This window comes from Carex rostrata, chromosome 13, assembly GCF_964058835.1.
Source record: "Carex rostrata chromosome 13, lpCarRost1.2, whole genome shotgun sequence".
Lineage (NCBI taxonomy): Eukaryota > Viridiplantae > Streptophyta > Magnoliopsida > Poales > Cyperaceae > Carex > Carex rostrata.
Window position 1 is genome coordinate 4,671,489 of NC_135930.1, and position 17,709 is coordinate 4,689,197.

At 34.2% G+C, this 17,709-nt stretch overlaps 2 protein-coding genes across 2 annotated transcripts; both read right to left on the bottom strand.

Moving 5' to 3' along the window:
• Positions 1-9,885, bottom strand: LOC144564256 (indole-3-acetaldehyde oxidase-like). The gene is made up of 10 exons (XM_078313840.1): positions 9,618-9,885; positions 4,461-6,101; positions 3,820-4,079; positions 3,529-3,738; positions 3,092-3,310; positions 1,696-2,658; positions 1,308-1,403; positions 978-1,076; positions 440-629; positions 1-338 (listed from the first exon to the last, which is right to left on the bottom strand). Exons 1-10 carry the CDS (start codon positions 9,757-9,759, stop codon positions 130-132), a joined length of 4,029 nt encoding a protein of 1,342 aa, XP_078169966.1. The 5' UTR covers positions 9,760-9,885; the 3' UTR covers positions 1-129.
• A 4,642-nt stretch (positions 9,886-14,527) lies between these two features.
• LOC144564180 (noroxomaritidine/norcraugsodine reductase-like) lies at positions 14,528-17,709 on the bottom strand. The gene is made up of 5 exons (XM_078313723.1): positions 17,605-17,709; positions 17,316-17,520; positions 16,967-17,183; positions 15,607-15,713; positions 14,528-14,797 (listed from the first exon to the last, which is right to left on the bottom strand). Exons 1-5 carry the CDS (start codon positions 17,682-17,684, stop codon positions 14,624-14,626), a joined length of 783 nt encoding a protein of 260 aa, XP_078169849.1. The 5' UTR covers positions 17,685-17,709; the 3' UTR covers positions 14,528-14,623.

Genomic DNA, 17,709 nt, shown 5'->3' on the forward strand with positions numbered 1-17,709 from the left:
ACAATAGCGTGCCATCAGAATTCATGAATGCATGTATTCACAGCGCTATTTTTGTTTCCAAATATCAATATAATACGATATGACACATTTCTCAAATATCAATACAATATGACAGCATGCCATCATAAGTTATACCAAGGTTTCCAAGTACTTCTCGACAATATCCAAACCGCACAATTCTTTGACCGTGGGCATAGTTGTGGGAACATCCATCGGGAATGTCAGAGGAGAGCCTTTCGATCCGACAAAGGCAGCAAACTCTGTTCTTGCTGCTCTAATTGCTTCTCTCAATGCACAATGAACTGATGATGCAAGAAGTAACGGTGGTTCCCCAGATGCTACAAACAATAGTTAAAGAAACACAGCTGAATAGGGCTTTTCAAATGCACTTAATTAGTCATCCAAATCTAACCAATTGATCAGAAAAGGGAGAGTATACCTTTTGATGAGAGCACACGGTTTGTGTTGTGAGGGCTGTTTATAAATTCTACATTGAACTCCTTGGGGATAGTGTCTACTGTTGGTATTTTGTAGTTCCATGTGCTATCACTCACTACCAATCCGTCAGAATTTGTCAAGAACTCCTCGTACAGAAAGAAGCCAACACCTTGAATAAAACCACCTTCGACCTGCGTAAGATAGGGAGGGAGAATTTAGGGATATAGCAGCTTCACATGCTTTTCAGTTGTTAAAAAGGAATTAAATCCCTATAATCCAATAAATAGTTCAAAAAAAGTTATTAGATTTAAAGCCTTTCTACTAATCTTATGCTTTTAGGAGCAACTGCTAGTAAGCATTCTAGTATTCAATAGAGTTAGCTCCCACTGTCCAGGTATTAGTCCTGCCTAGCCTCTTTATTAATATTGTTTTTTTCTTCCACTAATAATATTTGAACGATTAGACTGTGAACAGATAATAAACCATCTTTCTTTTTGTAGCAATTGTATTGGTCGACATTACGACAAAAGATAGTAAACCTGGCCTAAGTCCACGGCAGGATTCAGACTCTTGCCACAGTCATATGCAAGGTCACTTCTTAGAATTGTGGTAGCTCCAGTGAGAAGATCAATCTCAACCTATAGTTGGCAAAAACTTTCTTAGAACTTCTCAAATTAATATAGCTTTTAAATAGATAGAATGGCCTTTAATATACAAAACATTCAAAAAAAGAAAAAGAAAAGTATTAAATAACACACTAGCATTTATACTGAAATTATGTCAGCACAACCGTGTCAGTATGTCAAAAGAAAGCTCAGGTACTAGTACTACAATTGAAGAAGGGAAAGGAAAAACTAAAAAGGCCACACCTCACTAATGGCAGCTCCATAGTTTATGTAGCTAGAGGTAGATTGATCAGGAACCCATAATGAACTAGCTGATAGGTTCACACTTTGTGCAGAAGCCTGTAATTATATAATTGAATAAACTTTGAGTCAATATAATGCTACTAAAAACAATTCCTTATATATATCCTATGGTGCAACTATGAAACAATAAGATTTGTACATGTTTTGTTATATGCATATATGGCAGGCTTTATGCGTACTGAAACTTTGAGGAAAATATACAAGTAAAACTGTAACTTATGAAATAATTAGATAAAGTATGTTTATAATTTGCACAATTAAATATTAAATAACTAGTTAAATTGTTGTCTCAACAAACCACAAGTAAATAAGAACAAACAAAACTAACCAGACCAATCAACGCTTCCCATGAAGCCACACCCTTTTCCTGTTTCATTTTATCCTTGATGGGTTTCAACCTTTCAACAAGCATATTACAAGCAAGCCGAACTGCCTCAGAGCTGTTCTCTGATGTTGTGCTTCCACCAGTGAATCCTCCCTGGATCAAAGTCAAAGTATCCGCCTGAACAACACGTACTTTCTCCAAAAGATCCTCATTTTCCTCCAACAATTCCTTCAGACCAAATGCTGTCATTTGTTTTACTTTTGTCCATAGACCTTGTCCTATTTCAATTCCTCCCACTTCCACAACTATTGATCCATCTTTGAGCACAGATACTCTCCCTGGGGCTTTCATGGTAATCACTTTGTATGTAATCGGCACACAAGAAATACCCCGTTTCTTCCATTTGTTTACACTATTAAAATTTCTTATCATCTCAGCACGCATTTCATAGCTTGGAGTGGAGGCCAACCGATCAAAAAGTGATGGTAGTGTATATGTGGGGGCATCTCCAGCACTTTTTTCAAAGAAAACTTGAAGGCTCTCATGATCATGAATATTTTTCCTCCTAACCGCATTAGTATCTAGTGAAAGTACAGAAGCGACATGCTCTATTATTGCTTCAGCAATGAATGAGCCCTGCACATCACCTGGGGCCCGCATAGAAGACTTGGGTGTGTTGTTTGTCTTGCACATCTTGATGTCGAAGGAGAGGTTATCCCAATTGTATTTGTTCATGGCCCCTATCATAGCAGCCGCTAAATAAGGTCTACCATCTCCAGATATGCCCGAATTAATTCTCAAGTCCAGGTGCAAGGCTGTGATTTTCCCATCCGACTTGAAACCCACAGTATAATATGCCTTGGTTGGATGTCGGCCTCCTATCATTATCATGTCAGTTTGGCGATCAAGGTAAATCTTGACAGGACGTTGAAGCTTATGTGCTGCAACAGCACATGCAGTGATGACCTAGAAGATAGCATATCTAACTATTTAGATAATTTTATTTTCTAACCAACATTTCCATAGGAAATTTTATGCTTCAGTACAATGATCAGCAACAGAGGAAGTTGGTATTGTAATGGTTGAATTAACAATTGACAAATATATACCATAGATAATGAAAAATCAATTAACAAATATATACCAAAGATAATGAAAAATCCAACACCTGAGACTTGTAAATTATGTTATGCTTTGCAAGTATGGTCAAATAAAATATATGACCCACCAGTAGCAGTGTGGTGGTCACAGTCCCAGTGTTTAAATGTTGGTTTTATTGAGACCGAAATGGTATCTGGATCAACATAAGACGTTTCATTTTCTTGAAGCACAAAATATGAATAAACTTCAGAAATATGTATAAACAAACTTAGTTAGTTTTGGGGTTCATAAGACTCACAGGCATAGCTCTAAACCCCTTTGCACCAAAACTTCCTCCGACTCTTCTTGTAATAACACGCACATTGTGGAATGGAATACCAAGTGCCTTTGCAATATGACCTTGAGCACCTTCAGGCCATTGAGTTGCAGCGTAAACTGTCATGCAGTTATCTTCATCAGGGACAGCTAGTACTATTTGCGGTTCCATGTAGAAGTAGTACTGTGAAGCTAGTTTAACCTGAAAGAAGATGCATTTCAAATTTAGTCTTATGTAATAGTTAATTATTTTTTTGTTTATCTAAGCTTATGATGTTGTCAGAAGCTGGACAGTCAACATTGTTGTAATCCTATCCACACATGCTTAGCACTGTATGTGTGAATAAGCTAGTTGGGCTAATTAATTTCCTTCCTAATTGGATAAATGATTGATCTGTTTGATTATAGCCAATGAAGTACCTCAGCAGATTCAATTTTTTGGTCGGCTTCAGCTATTCCTTTGGAGAAGTTGCCAATTTGTTTGGGATAGCACATTGGAGGAATATCGAAGTAGCTGTTCTGCTTAATGGCATCTTCAATAGACAAAATTGGTGACCCCAAATTATCCATGGAGTATTCAATTACTGCTTGTTTGGCTGCCATGTTGGCAAATCTCTGTGTTTCTGCAATCTAAAGGAGTGTTATTTTTTTATATATATGAATTAAAAAATTAAACTGATCTGGCATAAGATAATGAAGTAATGTAAGTACCACAAGACTAAGTGGTTGACCGGCATATTCAGCAAGCGAATCTGCAAATATTGGTTCAGTTCCAAATAACCATCCAAGACCAACATTTTCTCCTCCTTTCGGGATGTCTTTGGCAGAAATAATCGAGACCACTTTTGTTGATGCCAGAGAAGATTTGAAATTAATTCCCTTTACATGAGCTAGAGGCTTTGAGCTGTAAATAAATGCTCCATAAAGGCAGTCCTTTGGAGTAGGGATATCATCCACATAGACTGCTTCCCCTGCCAAAATAGGTCAAATTTTCATAGGTTTATATCAACTGTAATTAATTCTAATCACTACCAGTAAATTTTGCATCTCTGTTACAGAAAATTTAATTTTTAGATTTCCCCCTGCTAATAGATATGATCTTAGTTGGATGTACATATGAACAAATAGAACGCAATCGTCTTGCATGTTCACCTTTAACTTATTTCATACAACTCGATCAACCAAAGTAAAAGGCTATGAAAAAGAGAAAACTAGTTGCCAATAATTATATATGCAAACCACGTTTCTTTTGTTCAAGGTAAAAGGATTGTAGAGTAATTAATTATGAAACTCTATATATAATTAAAAATTGTAATTAAACCAAAACCTTTAAGAAAATATAGGTGTAGTACCTGAAGCTTGAAGTTCTGCTCCAGCTTTCTTAATTGGCTCACCAACTGGGCTAAACTCTGAGTTTACCAATAATTCTTGCCTTGAAGAGAGAAAAATGTCATCACCATTTTTGGATTCCATGTGTGACTCACCATTTTGGTAATCAACAGGAACAACTTTTCCAGGTTCAAAGAGACCTTTGGCAATGGGAGATAGAAACTTGAATAGAAAACCAACAGCCAAGCTGACTCTATACTCAGGATGAACTGTGCTATTTGTCGGTACAATCACTTCTCTGAGTAACCTTATTGCTTCTAGTAAAATTGATGCAGTGACAATTTTACCCTTCAGAAAATCCTCAACCTTTCTTGCTCTAATTGCATGCTGTGTACCATAGGCACCAAAAGCCATCTGTATGTTATCCACCACAACATCTCCTGTTTTTTCATCGATTATAGTTTGTGCCAGAAAAGCAGAGTTAACATAAGAAACAGCATTACCAAGAGGGCGAGGAGATGCCCGGTATGTTTCAAAACGGATATTATTGGATGAAGCCCAAGATGGGATAAACATGCTCAAAAGAAGTGTTCTATAATCACATGGAGGCCTCTCCAGGAATTCCTCTAGTGTAAGAGTAATCCTTTCTGATCCCTGCTGGATAGAAACATTTGAGCTGGCAGCAAGCAAGATGGTTGCAATGTCCGACTCGAATTGTTTTCTTTGTGCTAAAATTAGATTCCCTCCTACACTTGCTATGTTTCGAACAAATGGGGATGCTACTTTGTTCATGTGATTTGCAATGTTTTTAAAAACTAAAGTAGCAACTTTCTCTTCCCTTAAAACTTCAATTGCTTTTGAAATGGTCACTGCTGAACCCAATTCTACTCCATCATTACTACTCTTAATTATTGAAAGCTCTGGAATACCACGTAGATCAATAAATTTTTCATACAAATCTTGATCCTTGTATATACCACTGCTTGTATTCCCAACAACAAGCTTGACAGTGTTTGCACTAAACAAATTTGAACTAAAAAGTGCATGCAAATGTTCAATACTTTTCGGTCGGTACCAACCATGTTCTATGATTTCAGCCTCCGAGCCATTTGAAGTACTTAATAATGTTGATTTAATCTCAGCTTTTAGGAAATCAGGAAATGTGCACACTCCCCCAATTGAGTAATTTGGCAAGTTTTTTGCACATTCAACTTTGTTCCCTTTCTTCCAAAAGGTATTCAACCCCAAATCTTCCAAGTCAACATCAGCTGCAAAGCTCTTACAAGCATCTACTAAGGGTCGGTAACCAGTGCATCGGCAGAGATTGCCAGAAATAGCCTTCTCTGCTTCGGAAACAGTGATCTTAGAGAACCCTTTTGGAGGCTCTGGCCTACTAACATCTTTGTCGGTATTTACGAGGGAGGAGAAAAGAGACATGGACATGCCAGGGGTGCAAAACCCACATTGTGAAGCATGAAACCCGGCAATCCTTTGGTGGATAGCATGGTACCCATCTTTGATATTACCAAGACCCTCTGTTGTTGTTACCGAATAGTAGTTTATGCTGCCCAGAAGTGTTAAGCAGGAGCTTGCTGACAAGTCGATCACCTCATCTGTTGCTGGGTCATATTTTGATAGAAGAACAACACAGGCCCCACAACCACCTATAAATTAAGGCATAAAAAATTATAGTAAAATTTATATAATTCTGGATTTGTGCTTTCCATATCCAAATTGTATGAAATTTAATACACAACTAGTAATGATATGTCCATATTTTTTTTCTTAATTGAATTATATTATTAAAATTGTTGGCAAATTTAATGTGAATTGATATTACATATAGAAATATTTAATTGTGAATAGATTCAACTCCAGTCAAAAGAAGAGACTAATAACAGTTACTGTATTGCTTCTTTTGTGTTTGTGTGTGTATTGCTTCTTTTGTGTTTGTGTGTGTGTGTCAGTGTGTGTTTGCCTAGATAACTAGTGCACTTCATCCGAAATTTTGATTAATATCCAAAAAATTAATAAATTTTAAATTCTACCCACTTTTGTGCAGGATTTCGAAAATTGCCCAAACAGGTTGACCGGTTTCAAGAAGGTTGACCGGTTTCAAGAAAATAAACCAGTGAGAATCAATTTTGTGTGTGTGTTTTTTTTCTTATACAAAGAAATTTTTTAATTTATTTATTTTTGTATTGAAATATTAGAAATTTTTAATATATTTTTTTTTAAAATAATTGGAATACAATATAATTTAATTTATTAGAAAAACTGTGACAAATTACCAGGATCAACATTTTTCAGGTCAAATTTTTCGCAGTTGTAAGAAAAATTAATATATTTCTTTATGTGTTATTGAAAAAAATAAATATGCTTTGAATTTGAGTTATTGATCGCAGTTTAAAAGTCACTTCTACATAATACATAAAATATTATGATCCTTCTAGTACATTTAATTTCTAAAAAGTTGTATATATTTTGAAAATTCTTTTTGGATAACAATCATTAAATAATTTAAAGTTTTTGTTTTTGTTTTTTTCAAAAAATAGATACAACTTTTTAGATATTAAATTTACTAGAAGGATGACAATATTTTATGTATTTACTTAGAAGTGACTTTTGAACCGGGATCACATAACTCAGAATCCAAGCTTTTTTTTTCAATAACATATAAAGAAATATATTTATATTTTTCTTACTGCTGCGAAAAATCGAACCTGAAAAATATTGATCCGGATTATTTGTTATAGGTTTTCTAATAAATCAAATTATATTGTATTCTTTCTATTTTCTAAGAAATATATTAAAACATTTTTAATATTTCAATAACAAAAATAAATTAATTAAAAAATGTATGTTTTGTAAAAGAAAAAAAAAACAAAAACAAAACAAAACCAGTGAGAATCTCACGGTCTCAATTCTTGAATCGGTGAGAAAATAACAGAAAAGAAGTTAGGAAACTGGTGAGATTTTAACCGGTTTTGGTAATTTTCGAAATCTGCGCAAAAGTGGATAGAATCTGAAAAAAAAAAAAATTGGATATTAATAAAAATTCCGGGCACTTCATTCTCTTCAAGGCAGTGCACCAATTAAGAATGTTCTTTGATGAGGAAGACATTATGTGGCATGTAGGAGACAGGAAGCAAATAAATGCAGTGAATCAGCCATGGTTCGATGGCTGGGCAATGCAAACAACTCATACAAATAGGCAGAGAGATGTCAAGGTTGCAGACTTAATAGACCCATTAATGGGGAATTGGGATGCGACAAAGATTAGAGAAGCACTGAGTGCAGAGGCTTTGAGAAAAATTGAAATGCTGGCCCAAAAACCGAATCCACATCCATTGATTGGTGATAAATTAATCTGGCTGAGTAGTGAAAAGGGTACATACACAACAAAGGAAGGATACGAAAAATTGCGGCAACGGGTGCAAACGGTACCCAACTACACTGACGAACAAGTAAAGGCATGGAAAGTGATATGGGGTAATAAAGGAATTATCCCTAGAGTTAAATTCTTCTTATGGAGGGCGGTACATGATGGGCTGCCAACCATGGGAAAATTACACTCCAGAATACATCACATAAATCAATCTTGTCCAAGGTGTGGTGGGGAAAACGAATACTTGATGCATACGATTTTCTTCTGTGATATATCCCGAGCAACATGGTGGGCGTCAGAACTTGGCCTAAGAGTAAACCACATACCCTTGAGCTTCCCTAGAGCTTTTCTGAAAATTACAGAAGCACTGAACACTAAGGAGGTGATTATCTTTGCAAACACAGCATGGTGCACCTGGAAGGCTAGAAACGAGGCTTTATACACAACCAAGAAACCAACTCCGACATCAACACTCAGGCAGGTATGTACTATGAAAGTAAGTTTGGATACCGGGGAAACAATGGGGCAAAGGAAACAAAAAAGGGGAGACACCACAAAAAATGGAGATTCTACAGGGTACAGAAGTAGTATTGGTAGACGGTTCATGGGACACCACAAATAGGGCAGGGTGGGGGTTAATTGGTTACAATATAGAGGGGACACTAAAGACAATTAAATATGGGGCAGTACAGGCAGTGGATGCCTTGCAAGCGGAGGCAGAAGGGGTATTGCAAGCATTCAGGCATATAGAGGAAATAAGAAGAGCCCAACCAACAACAAAATTTACAATTTTTTCTGATTGCCAAATTTTGGTCAAGGCAGTCCAACAAAAATTTAATTGAAGACTTACCGGCTTGGAGAACAGCGAGCATTGTGGCAGAATGTGGCAGACAATACCAAGCTTGTAAGGAATACATAACTCTGAAAAAAACAGCAAGGGAAGCACTGCAAGACCCTCACCAACTGGCAAATTGGGCTAGAAGAACGCGGCAGTTCTTTTATGGCACCGGAAATGAGGCGACAACACTCAATTTCACCTTAAAGGCAGAGTTAGACATGCAATATTTTGTCTGGAAGGGACCGAATGTAGAAGATAGAAGAATTTGCAACAACCCCCAAGTCTTACTGGCATGAAATTAGGCTCCATTGGAGGGTACAGGGCAGCATAGAACAAAACTGGTAATAGAATACCAGACTGTCGGAAGAAAGGATGGGTTTTCTTACAAAATTCCCCTCATGCTCTTCGCTTTTCACAAAAAAGGAAAAGGGCGGTAGTTTTAATAACTTTACATTTAAGTTTAGGTAGGTTCTTTTAATTTTAAATTAATATTTACTCTTCACTTTTAGTTTTAGGTAGAGGCACTGTAGTGACAGATTTTTTCTTTTTCGCTTTCTACAATGTAAGGTTTCAAGTACTTTGGCTTTCAATAAAATACATAAAATACACCCAAGGGTTTTTCTCAAAAAAAAAAAAAAAAAAAAACAGTGAGTACTGACCGAAACCGTACCAAACGAGACCCCAAATCAACGGTACGTGGTTTGCATATTTGTCTTCGTCTATTGAACAATTCCTCTTGCTTATTTAAAAAAAAAAAAAAAAAAAAAAATCCCTTGTCAATTTGAGATTTCAGTTTCGCAAGAAATAATAAGATTTTGGTTTCTGAATTTTGAAATATAAGAGAAACAGTCTGAAATAGCATGCGTTGCATATGCAACCACACGTCTAGCTACTTCTATATCACCTACTCGAATCACCCAAAGAAGAATAATAAAGAGAAATAGCTCTCAGTACCTTCACCGCAGCCGAGTTTGGGGCCTCTGAAACGGGTTCGGGTCCGGATGAACTCCAGCAAGGACATAGACGGATCTTCATCTGATACCTCGTATCTCTCTCCATTCAAAGCAAAGACGAGCCTCTCCGTTGCCACCACCATTTGTTTCCCTCCTTCACTCTCTTCCACTCTTTCTGGCGATGAGAGAGAAGCTATTCGGGCTATTCTCCCCAGTACTTTGGAAACTGTATTCTATTCCAAATTGGGTGTCTGATTTCCACCTTATTTTCCCTTATGCTTTACCGCTTTAGCCATCTAAAATTGGTCAGTTTCAAGAGAGAGAGAGAGAGCAGCTTTGGCAAGTGCCAACCGAATCGTATCCTCTGCATTAACTCAAAAGGGAATCTTTTGAGTTAATGAATTCTGACCATCCAATTTATTTTAAGATTCGTTCACACTTGATCCACACTAATATTAAAGGACTCCTTATATCATAATCAGGGACCGGATTGGCTCCGTTTAAAATCCGACGGTAACCATGCCAACTTTTCAAAAAAGTGCGAGAGACAAGAGAAGCTTTGGCGACCACTGCCAACTGTCCTTTTTTTTTTTTAACAGTTTAATTTTGGATATATATTGGCCCCCACATGATTCCCATTCTGGTTAATTTATATATTGGCCCCCACATGATGGACATCAAATCAAAGATCAAATAAACTTTGGAGGGGCAAACATTTATAATATAAGAACGAGAGAATAATATGCAGAACACTAAAGAAAATGTTAAGGGAATCTTTCTTCAGTGGAGAAACGCTATTTCACACTCCCAGTCGACAGGGATCACACAGGCGCTCAGCTGTCTGACCCTGATGGATTTATTCATAGTATGAGGAAAAAAAAAAAAAATTAATTGGTGGCAGACATGCCGGAAAGCACCCAAAAAAACTATGAAAAAAATAATTATAATTGGTGGCAGACATGCTAAAAAGGGACTGATCACCGGCCACAACAGCAGTTTATTTTTATTTTTATTTTAAAAGCAAAAGCTGTTTTTTTTTTTATTTAAAATTTGGATTGGTAGAATATTTTATAAATTAATGTAGAAATCTACTTGCGAATTGGATATTTTTCAAATTATAAGTGAAATTATTTGTCAAAATATTTGTTAATTATTTGAAAACATATAAATGTGTCAATTATAATTCTGATATGATAGACATTAATTGCGAGAGTCAATGATTTAAATTTTAGTCGCACTTGATATTAGCTTAGGCATTATATTTTGTTATGTATTCAATAATTAGTTTAGCAAGTTATATGTAGGTCTAAACACATATATTATAGTTTTCAATAATTCATACTTTTAATTTGATTTTAGAAATATTGTTAAGATTATCAAAATAATATTATTGACAAATAATTATACTTCTATTTTTTCTTTAAAAAAATTGTCTAAATTTAAAATAATTAATTCTGAATTTATTTTGTAATATTTTTCTATGTAATAAGCTATACAGTTTACAGTAAAAAATAAACTGAGATGTTATGAATAGTAGTTAGGGGTGTAAACGGAGCGAATTCAGAACAAATAATGCTAATATCAAATTTGTATTGATTTTTCAATTAGTGGATACGAATATGAATACAGATAGTACACGGTTATCAAATTTTAAAATCAAATATGCCTTAAACAAATATATATATATATGAATACAAAGCGGATAATCATCGAATACCGATAAAAAACGAATAATTGTAAAATAATTGACAGAGTCATATTAATTTTAAAATACAAATACTAATTGAAAAAAATGAACTGAAAAGCACAAGTCTCAAAGTTCGATAAAGACTGTAAATAAAGAAAGCCTGCAGCGCTGGAAAAGGGAATTACAGTCCGTAGTTTTCAGGTGTTAATCAATTAGTCCCACTAACAATATTTGATAAACGACTTTGAGACGTTTATTAGTGTTGTGCTAACGGGCCGGGCAAAATCCGTGGCGGGCGACGGGTACAACGGATCAGGCATCACGGATTATTTTTTTAAAAACCCTGCCCATCACGGATTCGGGGACAGGACGGTCCGGGTTCACGAGTAGACCGATCCGGGTTCAAGGGTAGGCGGGTTTTTTCTCCTTTTTTTTTCATTTTTTTTCTTCTTTTTTTGTGTTTCGGCGTCTGTTCCGGCCAGGCACAGAGGTCGAAACAGCATATTTTTTCTTCTTTTTTTTCTTTGTAAACCAATAAATTATAATCAAAATTCATTTGACATGTTTGCATATTTGAACTCAATAATTTTTGTTATAATAAAATATAAATCAAAATTTAATTATATGTATATATTATATGTAACTTAGGTTTTTTTACAATTATATAATATAATATAATTATATAAAAAGCTAAATTACTCTGTATGTAAACTAAAAAATTCTACAATTAATAATTATACTACAAAAACCTAAATTATACTAAGCAAAATATCGATCGTTGTACGTCTACCGTCGAACGAAAACTTAAACTGAGTTTTTGAGGCACTAAACAACGTTTTTTTTAAATTATGATGCTTTCGATACCTAGGAGTGACCCCCTTGGTGATATTTGGACCCGTCTCGTCACCCCCTTTCCGAAAAGTGGTCATACACGCAAATCCGACTCTCCTAGCCAAAGTTATGGCTGTTTAAAGTTTTAAAAAAGCCGAGCGTTTGGAAATTCATAACTAATTCTAGAAAAAAATTCAAATAAATTGAAATTTGTATCAATTATGTGTATTTTTCAATGCTCTACATGCTAGTGTAATCACTTTTACAATTTGGTCCTTGTATCAGTCTAGATTTGCTAATTTACCAACAGATGTCAAATTTGATATTCAAATACATATATTTAGTGTTTTAAATTGCGGTTGCATGCGCCGCATTTGCGGCCTCATCGGCTATGTATATATGTATATATAATATAATATATGTATATATAATATAATACATGTATAATATACGTATATACACAGTGTTTTAAAATGCGGCCGCATATGCGTATGCGGTCGGCAGCCGTGCTCAGAATGTCCATGCGGTTTTTCCATGCGGCCGCATATGCAGTCCGAATATGCGGTCATGCGGATTAAAAATGCGGCCATGTAATCTTCCATACGGTTTTGATAATTTGATTGTATTTTAATTAAAATTTATATAAAAAAATCAAAAAATTATTGTTGGTTATGTTATTATGTAAAAATAAATTCAAATATATGAATATGAATATATATATATATATATATATAGTTAGGCTGGGGTGCTATGGATAGCATAGTGGCCTCTATGCTACGGCTCAATATTTGAGTTTTCAAAATCCAAACGATCGATCCGAACCGTTCATCTTATTCTCCATATTAATATCTGCTTGGAGACCAAATTTTACATTTTTCTGAATTTTTTTACTATTTATTAAGTATTTTACAAAATTGTTGATCCAACGGTGGCTGCACAAAACAGTAAAACCGTTGGATTAGCGATTTTCAAAGTGGCTTAATAAATAGTAAAAAAATTCAGAAAATTATAAAATTTGGTCTCCAAGCAGATATTAATATGGAGAATAAGATGAACGGTTCGGATCGACCGTTTGGATTTTGAAAACTCGAATATTGAGCCGTAGCATAGAGGCCACTATGCTATCCATAGCACCCCAGCCTAACTCTCTCTCTCTCTCTCTCTCTCTCTATATATATATATATATATACATAAATTTTTATTTTAAAATCCACATATATAAATCCGCATATGCGGTATGCAGTGGCCTTTCGCATGAATGAACAAAACCGCATTTTAAAACACTGTATATACATATACATATAAGATGAATGCTAATGATTATTAAAAAAATTTATCAAATATCAATCTAATCACTAAATATTATCTACATATTAAAACTTAATAGTACACCAAATTACTATTTTATTCACATTTTTTGGCTTATTTTGATGAAAGATTTGTTATCATCAATGATATAGAAAACAATTAAAGTTTAACGACGTCAATAACAATATTTGTGGCTATTTTTGAGATGCTACCCGTAAGTTTGTAATCAAATTTAATATGAAATCTCGTTAATGTTTTAGTGTTGTCGAAAAAAAAATATTATTTTTCTATTAAAATGTTATATGTTTATAAGTGAAAAAAAAAGATTATATTGTTAATAAGTGAAAAAGAAATGTTAATTGACTCATTTTTTAAGTTTAAAGAAATCAAGTATTTGAAATTTGAATTTTTTAGAGGGGGGGGGGGGGGGGGGGGGGGATTTCCGAATTTTTCAAAAAAAATTTGAAATTTTTAAGCGGGTACGGGTATCACGGGTACGGGCATGGGTACACAGGCACGGACACGAAGGGCACGGGTTCATTTTCGGTCCGGGTTCCAACGGGTTTTTGCCCTAAGAACCGGGTCCGGCCGTTCTTATACTCGTACCCATGTACCCGTGTACCCGTGCATACCCGGGCACGGGCACAGGTTCGGCGGTCTGAATTTGACCCAGGCGGGTATAATCAAACCACTACGTTTATATATGCATATCATATAAGAAAAACAACAATCTCATACCTAGAATTCAAAACACAAATAAAATATTAATGATACAAACACAATCCATATTAAATATTTTATTTCGGATCATGTCTAATGCTTCATCTATTTGATTAAATTGACAACTCCTTGTTATATGATATGCATAATATAATCATCATTTAATTCAAATGCTGATTTTATACCGGTAATTAATTATCTTTGTTAATTACCAAGATTAAGAATATTTTAGAGTATTTATTAAGTCATTTATATAATTTCACAATTTCAAATCTTCAACCGAATGATCAACAATAAGATACTCAATAAATAAAATGAGAATCAAATCATCAAATTACAAAAACTAAATATAGAATAATTGACTTAATTGTAGATCACATTAACGCAGAAATAATTTTATCAAGTACATCGGAATGTTATTACATCGATCATTATTGCGATCTGCATGAGATTAATTTTGTTTATCCAAGATTAACCGATCTTCCACCGTCAACGCAGATGACTTGGCCAGTGACAAAAGAAGCAGCAGGCATGCAAAGAAATGCCGCAACAGCAGCCACTTCCTCTGGTTCTCCAAACCGTTTTAGGGGAACTTTCTCTAACACTCTCTCGGACAGTTCTTTATCATCAATCATCTGTACAAATGTATATAGCACCATGAATTAATTAGGTAATTTAAAGAATCAGACTTTGCAATTCTCATATAGTTGTTTATAAATTGTAAATGATAATATGAAGAATTAAGAACCACTACACAAATTAATGTCCATAAACAGAATCTGGATTCTCAGAACTTCACCAAAAATGAAGATGTTCGGATGGTTAATATCCGGAAATAAAATTCTCACAGTTGACAATCTGGTAATTAATAACACCATGTAACTTATAAAGCAATCAATATAAGTAGGGGTGTCAACGGGTACGATACGGGTCGGGTGGAGATATTTCCATACCCATAACAGTTATGATAACGAAAAAAAATCTTTATCCTTACCCGTCTTTTTTAATACGTTACGGGTCGGATAAACAGATAAAATAGTGTCATTAACATTTTGATTTGTGCTTTCAATAAAATATTTTTCAAAATAAGAAAAAAAATAATAAATACAAACTAATTTGTGTTATGAAAATTTAATAAAATAACAAACTTTATTGTATCATGTATCATCTTCATACAAATGTATATCTATATATATAATTCTTTTTTTTTAAATTATCTTATACGAAAACGGGTAAGATAACGGAAAAAAACCATTACTTTTATCCGTACCCAATTAGCTAACAGAAAAAAATATCTTACCCTCATCCGTGTTTTCGGATACGATACGGATCGGATAAAAGGATAAAAGGGTGCGATTGACACCCCTAAATATAAGTACATGATCCTTATTTTTTTCTGAAATAAAAAATTACTGCGCTATTAAATAATTAAGAAGCAACTTACCCACTGTGCCAAAGGAGTTCTAGTCGCTCCGGGTGCAATGCAGTTGACACGAATCATATCTTTTGCCCACTCACATGCTAGAGTTTTGGTGAGCTGAATCATAGCTCCTAATAAGGATGAGGATAAAACAAGAACTTTAAGCGACATTATTTATTTATTTTTGTGGAGAAAGTTGCATAAATCAATAGACCAACTTACAAAAAAAACAGAATTTGTTTGTTTGGTACTTATATTTTTTTAATTACAGAATTAGAAGCACATCGATGGTTCTGAAAATCAGAATTAGGTAGTCGACTCTTGATTCAAAATCGTAGAAATTGGTTGGAATCGGTCAAGTCAACTTGGAAAATCGGATTTATTTAATAAAATGTTTGTTTTATATTAATAAAATAGGAAAAAATTGTAAGAAAATAAATAGTTCAAAAATGATGTGAAGTCATTTCTTACACTGACATAATCCACTAATAAAACAAAATATGAACATTCAAAGCTAATCAAGTAATATGATTGATTCTCAAACATAGTAGAAAAACAAACAAAAATAGTTTGTTTTTGTATAAAAAAATATAAGAAAAGCTGAACAATTTGTTCAAATATATTAAAATAATTCCCCTTATATAATTCTTTAGTATAAAAAATGAAAACATAAGCATACAAAAATAATCTTGCAGAATTAATTACAAATTACATAGATATAATAAAATATTACAATCTAATAATAATTAACATACATAATATACATAACATTTAAGTTAGTACAGTTAATTTTTTTTTTTTTTTTTTGCTTTCCTTGCAGAATAGACAGATGTATAGATAATAGAATCGATCCACTAATTTATTTTATTTTGTACATGTCTTGTTTCTGTGACTAGTAATGTGGCAATTAGAAAACATATATAAAATGACCCGCTACAGTGAAGGCATTTAACACAGTAGTTCAAAAGAAACATATGAAAGAACTAAAATTCAATGCGTTCATATATCTAGGCGAACATGGTCTAAATTGAACCATGAAGCATATTTAAAATTGTTGGGGAATAATTTTATGAAACAAGTCTACGCAAAAGACAGATAAACATCTCCTCCAAAATACTCGTCACGTTTTATCCCAAATTGAAAACCTCTAAACAAAATTCCTCCTTCATTCTTCCAATTACTTAACAGACTCGGTGGTAATCGTTAAAATCGACGAAAATTGGGTGCTAACTCGGTTGAACTGGTCGATTTCGTTCCGACTCGGCTGAGTTTTGGAACCGTTGCACATCATTTTAGATACTATTTGTATAATTTCACAAAGAGAGAAGTATTTATGTGTAAAAAAAAAAAAAACAATCACAATTCATTGATGGTAGAAATATACCTTTGGCAGAACCATAGACAGCACCACCAGGTAGAGCTCCTATACCAGCGATAGAAGAGATGGAAACGACATTGCCTCTTCCTGATGCCTTCAAAAGAGGATATGCCAGTTGGCTCAAATGGAAGCATGAGTCAAAATTTAGTGCCATGGAAGAGTAGAATTCTTCAGTTGTGATTTCTACTGCCGGTTTAATATCACCACCTCCTACATTGTTTACCTGGATTTTGAAGAGCATATACATTTTGTTATTATCTTATGATACATTAGAACAAATTACCAGTACATTGATGAAAATTTGCAAAGAAGTCAACAATAGGTCATATTTAGTTACACTATTGTTTTAACTTACCAAGATGTTTAACTTCCCTTCAAAAATGAAGCTAACTTCTTCCATAAGTTTCTCTCTGTCAGTGTGATTTGAGACATCACAAACAGAACCAGTCACTTGCAAATTCATCGTTCGCCATTCATCTAATAAAGTGTTCAAATTTGGTTCGTTTGTGCATGTGTGAACTCTAACTCCAAATCCAGCTAACGCTTCTACAATTGCTCGACTACAAGTAATTAAGACACACAAATAAAGAAACTTAGCGCCTTACTTTGCTAATATGCACAAAAGAGAAAAAGATTTAAAATACCCAATTCCTTTGCTGCCACCAGTGACCAAGGCTGTGTTTCCTTGCAAACTCCATTTCTCCTGTTTTGTTAAGCTCTCCATACTCTCCGCTCAAATGGGAGAGATT

Bases quoted from the DNA above. Each gene is read 5' to 3' on its own strand.
- LOC144564256 (XM_078313840.1), bottom strand. From the start codon at position 9,759: ATGGTGGTGGCAACGGAGAGGCTCGTCTTTGCTTTGAATGGAGAGAGA. The intron at 1,077-1,307 runs GTGTGGCCTTTT...TGCCAACTATAG, and splicing joins ATGGAGCTGCCATTAGTGAG to GTTGAGATTGATCTTCTCAC. The intron at 339-439 runs GTATACTCTCCC...TATTGTTTGTAG, and splicing joins CCGTGTGCTCTCATCAAAAG to CATCTGGGGAACCACCGTTA.
- LOC144564180 (XM_078313723.1), bottom strand. From the start codon at position 17,684: ATGGAGAGCTTAACAAAACAGGAGAAATGGAGTTTGCAAGGAAACACA. The intron at 17,184-17,315 runs GTAAGTTAAAAC...TTCAAAATCCAG, and splicing joins AAGGGAAGTTAAACATCTTG to GTAAACAATGTAGGAGGTGG. The intron at 15,714-16,966 runs GTATATTTCTAC...CATCCTTATTAG, and splicing joins TGTCTATGGTTCTGCCAAAG to GAGCTATGATTCAGCTCACC.